The sequence below is a fragment of the Lathyrus oleraceus genome, chromosome 1 (genome assembly GCF_024323335.1).
Source record: "Lathyrus oleraceus cultivar Zhongwan6 chromosome 1, CAAS_Psat_ZW6_1.0, whole genome shotgun sequence".
NCBI lineage: Eukaryota > Viridiplantae > Streptophyta > Magnoliopsida > Fabales > Fabaceae > Lathyrus > Lathyrus oleraceus.
In genome coordinates, this window is record NC_066579.1 from 454,733,286 (window position 1) to 454,743,545 (window position 10,260).

The 10,260-nt window shown below is 32.6% G+C and overlaps 2 protein-coding genes across 2 annotated transcripts; both read left to right on the forward strand.

Annotated features, from left to right (window-relative positions):
• Nucleotides 1-5,173, forward strand: LOC127084303 (uncharacterized). The gene is made up of 8 exons (XM_051024725.1): nucleotides 1-320; nucleotides 430-547; nucleotides 735-948; nucleotides 2,578-2,744; nucleotides 2,884-3,008; nucleotides 4,074-4,134; nucleotides 4,751-4,799; nucleotides 4,925-5,173. Exons 2-8 carry the CDS (start codon nucleotides 431-433, stop codon nucleotides 5,005-5,007), a joined length of 816 nt encoding a protein of 271 aa, XP_050880682.1. The 5' UTR covers nucleotides 1-320; nucleotide 430; the 3' UTR covers nucleotides 5,008-5,173.
• Nucleotides 5,174-7,234: 2,061 nt separating this feature from the next.
• On the forward strand, nucleotides 7,235-10,260 carry LOC127084293 (root phototropism protein 3). The gene is made up of 4 exons (XM_051024714.1): nucleotides 7,235-7,592; nucleotides 7,678-7,747; nucleotides 7,897-9,231; nucleotides 9,316-10,260. Exons 1-4 carry the CDS (start codon nucleotides 7,480-7,482, stop codon nucleotides 9,871-9,873), a joined length of 2,076 nt encoding a protein of 691 aa, XP_050880671.1. The 5' UTR covers nucleotides 7,235-7,479; the 3' UTR covers nucleotides 9,874-10,260.

Sequence of the window (10,260 nt, forward strand, 5' to 3'; positions counted from 1 at the left end):
ATAGAGTTTAGTCTCTAGTAATTTATTTATTTTTGACGAAACTAAAATTTAATTTATTGCAATAGAAAGGTTTAGTTTTGGGTTTTGATACCTCTTGAAGGTGGGCTTATGTAAGAACGCGAGCGACGTTGTCCCGCAGGCAGCCACACATCCATCTCTCCTCAGTCGCAGATCACGTCTCCTCTCCTCTCCTCTCCTCCGCCGCGCCGCCTTCTTCCTCACCTCGTCCACCGTTCTTCACCTAAGAACCAAGAATTCAGAACTGCACCACTTTTTCTACTTCCCCAAGTGATTCTTACACTACTCTGATTACTCCTAAAGTAACTCCAATTCCTTTTCTTTGCTTTCAGTTTCATTTTTATTATTCATTCAATCATCGTTCTCACTTACTTTCAATTAATCAAAAACCTTTCATTGTGATTGAATCAGAATGTTTCGAACATGGACCAAAGCAATTATTCCACTCTCCAAACTTCGAGCTCCAATGCATCAAACCTACGCTAGGGTTGCAGCTGCACCAATCATAGAAGACAAAGTTGAACCTATTGTATGCAATTCTAATTTTAATCTCGCATTTATTACTTGAATCTACCTGACATTTCGATGCTGGTAATAATTTGAAAAAATAATAAATTAAATGCAATCACAAGTGTTAGATATACATTTTTTCGGAGGTGTCGGTGCTACCTAGCGAAAACCAAAAATTGAATAATTTTTTTTTGGGAACTTTGCAGGTTAACCTAGACAAAATGTTTTGGGCTAAACCCTGTTCTTTGGCACTGCCCCGTGACTCGCCTCTAAGAATTGATGAACCTGATTATCAGGGGGTTAAGCGTTTCATGCTCAAACTCATGCTGTTTTATAGTAAGCAGAGCAAATCAATTCGAGGGGCTAATGTTGTTTACAAGAGAATTGTCTCTCAAGTTGATAAACCACTTATTTATGAAGGTCTGTTTTCTTTTTGCCATTACAATTTACAAAACATATGCATTTATACACATGTTCATAGGCCCTTTTTGCATAAACAACTTATCATGTAAGTGATTGTGTAAAAGTTATTTCTATAACAAAAGATAAAATAAAATGGAACTCTGTTTTTGTACAAGTTATAAACTGTTTTTATAAGTTACTATTATTTGTTACTTAGACCTCTTATTAGTATTGTTGTTATATTATTAGGCTGCAGTTATGTTATTAGAGTTATGTTATTAGATGGTTATTGAATGAGTAGGGACTGTAGATTCTGTGGTAAGGAGAGTAGATCCGATAGAAAGAAATCAAACAACTAGAGGAAGAGAAAGACCTAGAAAGACTATAAGAGAAATTATTAAGAAAGATCTCGAGATAAATGATTTGGATAGAACATTATGGCGAAGGCATGGTCTTGGATAGAACATTAAGAAAGATCTCCATATAGTTAATCCATGTAGTCGACCCGACTTAGCAGGCTAAGACTTGGTTGTTGTTGTTGTTGTATTGAATGAATAGGAAAATGGAAGAAAAAGATAGTAGGGAGCCACTCCTAGAAATCGAGTGCTATAGTAGTTAATAGAAATTTGAACCAAACATGGAAATAAGTTATTGATGGTAGAACATGTCTACGACCAAAACATACCTACACTATAGAGGATGCGGTTGTCTTTCTCTTAAAGTACAAACATCAGACCTATGTGTGTCTGTGCATCTTGATATTTTAGTCGGAGAGTTGTGGCCTATGAAGCACAGACACCCCAAAAATGACTTTGACACTGACATGGCAATACCGATAGTAATTTGAAAAAATAAATAAATTAAACGTAATCAGCAAGTGTCGATGCAGGTGTCTGACACCGACATGGACACGCCTCTTTTCAGAAGTGTCAGTGCTACATAGGTTGCGGCTATTTTATCTAATATTCCACTTGTTTCCCCTTATGGGGTATTTTAGGTAACTATCCTCCCCCACAACAGAATTTGATTTGGTAGAAGATATATAAAATTTTGTGAATATGTGCATGTAAGTTTAAATATTAACTCCTCCACCACATATACGTGGGACAGAGATGTTCCTTTCACTTTCCTCTATTCTTTATCTCATGTTCAAAGGTAGACCATTTAAATCCAAATCTATCTTAATGGTATGGATAATAATTTCCCTCCGTCTCTCCCATAAACAATTGCCCTATTGGGTTTTCTTTAATTTGGTCTACCCCTCTTAACGAAGCTACTGGCCAAATCACTTAAGCTGACACCGCAATTTCTTTTCTACATTAGGAGTTTACTTGACTTTTTCTCTAATGATTTCATTCTTAATGATCAAAGAAATCTTATTTAAACAACACTATATTTAACCAATATCATATTTCCTCTTTTGTTACTTAAGTTCTAGCCATTTAAGTAAAGACAACTGGAAAAAAGTTTCACGTTGGCAATCTCATCCTGTCTGGTGGCTAGACATACCATTTTCTAAAATTATATGTTTGCAAATCATTCAAAGTCAATCAATTTCGGTGTAGAAGGAGTATGATGTGGATTAGTGTTTGTCATACTGGTGTTATAGTCTGTAACATTCTATAAACCTTTTTTGTCTGTTTGCAGTGTTTAACTTGGAGAAAACATTCAAAACAACGTTCTCTTTGCTCGTACTTCACATGTGGTTTTACTTGCGCCGCATTAAGCAAGAGGGAAGTGAGGGTGTTGAATTTGGCCAATACCTTTATGAAATTTACAATCACGATGTGGAGCTTAGAGTCTCCAAAGCTGGGGTCAGTTGTCTTCTACAAATAGATATAGATATAATATTTTTACCATAAATTATTTTTCTTACAAATTTTCCCAAATAGTTTGAGTACATGTATAATTGGCCTCTCTTGTTGAATTATGGTAATTTAATTTGAAATGCAGGTTAACCTACTATTGATTAAGTGGATGAAGGAGCTTGAGAAGATTTTTTATGGGAACATTGTTGCTTATGATGCTGCTATACTGCCAGAAGCTAAACCGGGTGATTTCGCTAGTATTATATGGAGGTATGTTTTGATATGAACTTATCCTCTTCACTATTCTTTTTGCACCCATTGAAAGTAGGAAACTTCCGATCAATCATTCGCCTGTTTGCCACCGTTTTGAATATTGATAGAGTGAAGAAGCAGTCCCATTGCATTACTTCATATGAATTTTCTACTTTATTCAAAGTTATTAAAGTATGGGTTTTAGATAAAAAGGATTAGAGAAGTACTAAGAGCTTGAAAATTATGGATAATAACTTGATTGTAGCTTATACAGAAAACTAAACACTATCCCCTATTCTCAGAATTTGGGTTGAGCCTAACTCATCCCTACAAAACCGGCTTGTAGGGTGAGGATTACCCCCATTTATAAACACAACACATGCCATATCTCTAAGTAATGTGAGACTAAATCCACCCCTTCAAAGCCAACATAATGAAGGTGTTAGGGGCTGCAATGAAGGCAAGCCAAAGAGCCGCAATTAAGGCGACTAGGGATGGACCGCAATTATGGCGGAAAGTCCAACACACCCCTTCACGCTTGGGCCTCAATGAGCCCGAAGCGTGGATGATGCAGGAAGCCCAACAATGGATCTAGGGTAGACTCTGATACCATCTCAGAATTTAGGTTGGGTCTAACTCATCCCTACAAAACCGGCTTGTAAGGTGAGGATTGCCCCCCTTATAAACACAACACAAACAATATCTCTAAGATTATAAACTCAGGATACATGACTCCTAGTCATCATTAAATAGAGAAATCAGGACACAAATCATAATAATAATTCAGAAATATAAAATCAATTCCTAAGAGATAGTCTTAGATAATTTAAGATTATAAACTGGTCTTGAAAAATAAACTAATATGCTCTTATATAATATCTTTGCAAGGATATTAGTATAATTGTATAAGATATTTTCTTATATTCTAATAAAAATGTTGAGAGTCCTGCATCAGATGAGATATGACTTGCAAATATGTTTATAAGTTGGAGTCATCCGTCATCTTACAAACCGGTTTTGTAGAGGTTAAGTTAAACACAACTCAAATTCTAAGAAAAAATATATCCTTGTGTTTTTTTCCAGGAATATATTCTCTGATGATGGTTCTTCAACACCAGACAAAGCTGCATTGCAATCTGTGCAGGTATGCCTTCTAAGTGATGTTAAAAAATTCATTATATATGTGGAACATATATTATATTGTGTGTGACGTCTCTAATGTAAGCTTCTGAAAATGCGACATTTCCTCAAAAGTCTATCTAAACCGAGATGTTGAACCGAGAGACCAATTCAAGTCGTACAATTTATTAGCCAATAAGCATATTCATCAGTCGTGTACTTCATTCAATTGACAGTTGAGATTCTCGGTTTACCATTCTGGCTTCGCTTGAAGAATTATCTTCATTCAATTGACAGTTGAGATTCTTTGTTTACCATTCTGGCTTTGCTTGAAGAATTATCGTTTATAATTTATATCTTTTGATATATTCTTAACATATTGGAGTCTCTCTGCCTGTCAAACCAGGGAGCATATAGTGGTTATCGCTGTCATTGCATGAGATTTTCGGATTTTTCTGTTGCATGAGCTTATAGTGATTATTGCTGTCACTGCTGATTTGCCTCTCTGTCTAGAATTGTTTCCAAAATAACAATATTGACTGTGTTGAAAAACTCTATCGGCACCACCTTTGTTTTTTCTTCTCTTTCTTTGACGTGATGCTTATAACAACATTGATACTGAAATTCAAGCTTTTATGTAGGCATTGGCCAGGTATGCTCAAAGGGAAGTAAGTTGCATGACTTTAACAGGTAAATAATAGTAGCTGTTTCTGTATATAACATATTAAATATATTACTATGCAGATCTTATGAATATGTACTTTTCTGCTCTTTCCACTTTGCAATTTACAAGTTATGGAATTTGAAATGTGCAGATAAAGAAGCACTATTATCGGGGAATTTCACGTTTACCTCTTTGAAGCATGAGATCAAAAGCAAAAATGGGCACCAATTATAAAGTAATGGTTTCTAAATTTACAATTAAGTAAATGTAAAATACATGCTGTTGTCATTTTTTTCTCAATAATCACAATATAAGATTCTATTGTTCTCCATAAAGCTTTATTATTTAGTTAGTTCTTGCTCACATAAACAAGAAAAAAAAAGGCACAAGTGGTTGAAAATGTTTTTTTTTCTCCTTTTGTTCTCTGTTACAATTTATAGAGCTTGATAGCTTTAACTTTCTATCGCATATTTAAGGCATTACAGTGCAAAATATTAAACATTCAAAGGAGAAAGGAATAAGAAAAATCAGAAAATTCGAATTAATCCCGTGTTGCTTGACTATTCAAATAGAACCTTTTGTTCTTCAATTTCAACTAAATTATCAATTGAAGTTTTTCATCTCTTTAATACGATTTTTTATTATAATTGTTCATTATCCCTCAATCCATTCTTAATCTTTATTTTATAAATGTTTTAAGTTGTCACTAATTGATCCTTTTATTGAGGGTCTGTTGGTTAGAAGGGTTTTAGAGATGATTTTGAAGGATATGTCTATATCTTATTATATACTTAAGATTTTAATTATTATTTTTGAAAGAACATCATAATATATAATCATCATGTAATGATATAATTACAATCATTTTTTGATAAATATTTTAATGTTTCTTAAATTTAAAGAAGTCATTCCCTTGTATTTTCCTAATTGTCCTCCCAAACGAACCTTTAAATTTGTTGGAATTTTTGTGTGGCATCTTAATAAATAAGCACACAAATTATGACAAGTTTTAATAATAATTGAAATCAATTTAAAAAGTTGTATCTTAAAATTAATGATAGGATATACACGTTATGATATTATTGCTTGTATATATTTTGGTGGTAGTTCAGATTTATTTTGTGCATAGCAAAACAAAAAAATGGATTCGTTTGAGGGAACACAAAATGAATTCGTTTGAGGGGGGCCGTAATAAGAGACAAATTGGTACGATTTTGCTTTTGTTGAATTCAAACTTTAAAAATTTCTAACCTACAATTTATAAGATTTTATTAAACTCCACGTTAGTCCCTATATTTATTTCGTCACATAAATTCAATAAAACTATCCGTTTTAAAATATTTGTTATTTAAAGTTTTTGTACATATCTGAAAAAAATTGTCATAAGATATTATATTTTTTATTAAATTAAGTATAGATTTAGTAATTAAATAATATAATTGAAAAAATAACAATCATTTTTAAGTGAAAATTACATTTATTTTAAAACAAATGTAATTTGTTAAAACCATTTTGAAAGGAGGAAATATATTTTAAATAAAAAATATTCAAACTTTTATTTTTTTGACAATATTCAAACTTGAGACCTGAAAAGAGTAACAAAGGCTGAAAATTTTCTTCTATCAAACATTGATTTGTAATTCTCAAATAAACTAGAACATTTATTTATAATAATCTCAAGGGTTATAAAAAATTGAAGTGTCAATTTTGATACAAGTAGTACAAAACATATAGCCTCACAAGTCACATCCATTTTCCCTCCCATCCCATCACCACACTCTGGTTTTCTCTTCTTTTTTTACTATAAATAAATATCTTTTCTTCTTTACTCTAATTTTTTTAAATACTTTAGTTTATAATTATCAATAATTAATTTAAATTATTAAATTATAAAAAATATTGCTGTAATAAATTAAATCATAAATTAACCGCTCATTAACACATTACAATTGAATTATCTCATAATATTTAAAATTTTCCTCTTTATTTTAAATAAATAATTAATTAAATTATAAAAATAGAATTGCATGAAGAAAACTTCAAAATTTAATATCGTAAAATATAAAACTTTTTACAATAAATTATGGAAATTAAAAAAGTTAGTTGAAGTATTAATTTTATAGACTATTTTGTATAATTTTATAAGTTATTTTTAAGAAAAAGAATTATATAATATATGCAAGAATATTTAATGCAAATTGTAGAAATAAATTTAATATAATTAGATATATATGTGTGTGAGGAAGTAATAATGTATTTTGAAATGTGAAGAAAATGACTTAGTATTCGTTTCCAAAGATATTTTATATATGATCATCAACTAAATCTTCACATGAATTTATTAATCAAAAAAGGAATGTTTTTAACATAATAAAATTAATAGAAAAAAAAGTGAAAAGGAAAAGGAAAAGACATGTAAAATAAAATGAAGCATAAAGACACTAAGAAACAGCCATTGTCCTTATATACATACACTTCTATCATCTCATCCAAATCATAAACTTCATTCACCATTATTCCCACTTCATCACAGCCTGTAACACCTTCAAAGAAACAAACAATTTTTTAAGATAACTTAAAATATTTTCAACTGTTCCATGTTCTCTCTCTTTTATTTTTGGTTTTGATTCTAAGTTAAAGCTACTTTTCTTTTACAACAGTTTATACATTCTGTGAATCTTGTGAATCTGGTTTTTTCCATTCAGCATGTGGGAATCTGAGAGTGATTCAGCTGCAAGACACAAATATGGAGATGGAATTCTCACTTCAAATAAACATAGTGTTAAGACTCAAGGATTTCTTCAAAGAGGAAACTCTTGGTATGTTAATTAATTTTTGCTTCATTAGTAACACTTTAGTATCCTTTGAAAATGTTACTAAAAATCTAGTGTTTTTTTAATGCAGGTATGTTGCAACTGATATTCCAAGTGATTTTCTTGTTCAAATTGGAGAAGCTAATTTCCACTTGCACAAGGTATCTTTCAATTCATTCAATCTATGCTTTTTCCTAATTTTTAGGTTAAATATGTTTTTAGTCTGTACAAAACTTGGCCATCTTTCGAGTTTAGTCCTTGTTAAAATTTTCTATATGTTGAGTGTGATTTGTGGTTTTTGTTGTGAAAGTATCCTTTAATATCTCGAAGTGGAAAGATGAGTAGAATCATATACGAATCGCGCGAACCGGATGTGAATAAGATAGTTATGAATGATATTCCGGGTGGATTTGAGGCATTTGAACTTGCGGCTAAGTTTTGTTATGGAATTGCTGTTGATTTAACGGCCGGAAATATCTCGGGACTAAGATGTTCGGCGGAGTATTTAGAAATGACGGAAGATTTAGAAGAAGGGAATCTTATATTCAAAACCGAAGCATTTCTTAGCTATGTTGTTTTATCGTCATGGAGAGATTCTATAGTAGTTTTGAAAAGCTGCGAAAAGCTTTCGCCGTGGTCGGAGAATCTTCAAATTGTTCGAAGATGCAGCGAGTCGATAGCTTGGAAAGCTTGTGCTAATCCAAAAGGGATAAGGTGGTCATACACGGGAAGAACATCGTCGAAAATTTCTAGTTCGAGATGGAATAGCAGTAGTAATAATAATGATATGATGAAAGATGCGACGAGTCCGAGTAGGAATCAACTAGTTCCTCCTGATTGGTGGTTTGAAGATGTTTCGATTCTTAGGATTGATCATTTTGTTAGAGTCATTACTGCTATTAAGGTTAAGGGAATGAGATTTGAGTTAATCGGTGCTGCGATAATGCATTATGCAACAAAATGGCTACAAGGGTTGGTTAGTGAAACAACAATCACATTCGACGAAACGAGCAATTACGGTATCGGTAATAGTCATAGTAGTAGTAGTAGTGGTAGCGGTAGTAACTGGATTAAAGGCGGCGGTGGTGGACTTCATATGGTTGTATCGGGCGGAACAAGAGACGAAACTTCAACTCTTCAAGCAAAAGAACAAAGAATGATCATTGAGAGTCTCATAAGCATTATTCCTCCTCAGAAAGATACGGTTTCGTGCACTTTTCTTCTTAGGCTTCTGAGAATGGCAATCATGTTAAAAGTTGCACCTGCGTTGGTTACGGAATTGGAGAAAAGAGTTGGAATGCAATTCGAACAAGCTACACTTACTGATCTTTTGATTCCTTGTTATAATAAAGGCGAAACAATGATGTATGATGTTGATCTTGTTTTGAGGCTACTCGAGCATTTTCTCGTGCAAGAACAAACCGAAAGTTCTAGTCCAAAAAGACAGTCAATTTCTGAGAATCATTTAGGAAGTAATCTTAATGCAAAAGCAAGAGTAGCAAGACTTGTTGATAGCTATCTTACAGAAGTTTCAAGAGATCGAAACCTTTCATTGACGAAATTTCAAGTACTCGCTGAAGCTTTACCTGAATCGGCCAGAACCTGCGATGATGGACTTTATAGAGCTATTGATTCCTACCTCAAGGTAATTATCTTAGTTTAACTTTTATTCCATTTTGATTTCGATTCTACGGTTGTTGGATTTCTTAACGGTGAAGTAAACTAATAGGCACATCCCACACTATCTGAGCACGAAAGGAAACGACTCTGTCGTGTAATGGATTGTCAGAAACTCTCAATTGACGCGTGCATGCACGCGGCGCAAAACGAAAGGCTCCCATTAAGAGTAGTTGTGCAAGTTCTATTCGCGGAACAGGTAAAGATAAGTACTGCACTATCCAATCCTTCTTTGAAAGATGTTGAAACCTTTACTCAACCAATGGTTACAAACCGAAAAACGCTACTCGAGGCGACTCCGCAATCATTCCAAGAAGGATGGACATCTGCTAAAAAAGATGTCAACACACTAAAATTTGAGCTGGAGAATGTGAAAGCTAAGTATTTGGAGCTTCAAAATGATATGGAAAATTTGCAGAAACAATTTGATAAGATGTTAAAGCAGAAGCAAAGTTCAGCTTGGAGTAGTGGTTGGAAGAAATTGAGCAAACTAACAAAGATGACAAATGTGCAAAACCATGATCATGATATTTCGCCTCGGAGTAATAATCTAGCTTCTGTAGAACAGAACAGAAAGAGTACTAGAAGATGGAGAAATTCAATATCTTGATTCCTATAAGATGAGAAAAATTCTCAATTGATTCTAGCCAATATGTATTTTTCATATTCAATCACAAAATGATTTTGCTCAAGTTTTATGTAAAAATCTTTTGATTCAATCCTCTTTGTATTCATTTCCAAGGAGCATATTCAATCAGATATAAAAGAGAATTATGTATCAGAATATTTATAGATTATAGTGTTATATTATGAGGATGAAATTAATTAGCAAAATAAAGTTCATAAGAATATTTATAGATTATAGTGTTATATTATGAGGATGAAATTAATTAGCAAAACAAAGTTCATAAGTAGGGAAGAGAGAAGAAAGCAACAAGATTTGTACTCCAACATAAAATCATGTCATCATGCATAAATAAATATCAGTTTAATAGAA

Coding starts and splice junctions, on each gene's coding strand:
- LOC127084303 (XM_051024725.1), top strand. CDS start 431: ATGTTTCGAACATGGACCAAAGCAATTATTCCACTCTCCAAACTTCGA. Junction 548..734: donor AAGACAAAGTTGAACCTATT/GTATGCAATTCT, acceptor GGAACTTTGCAG/GTTAACCTAGACAAAATGTT. Junction 3,009..4,073: donor TTCGCTAGTATTATATGGAG/GTATGTTTTGAT, acceptor GTTTTTTTCCAG/GAATATATTCTCTGATGATG.
- LOC127084293 (XM_051024714.1), top strand. CDS start 7,480: ATGTGGGAATCTGAGAGTGATTCAGCTGCAAGACACAAATATGGAGAT. Junction 7,593..7,677: donor CTTCAAAGAGGAAACTCTTG/GTATGTTAATTA, acceptor TTTTTAATGCAG/GTATGTTGCAACTGATATTC. Junction 7,748..7,896: donor CTAATTTCCACTTGCACAAG/GTATCTTTCAAT, acceptor TTGTTGTGAAAG/TATCCTTTAATATCTCGAAG.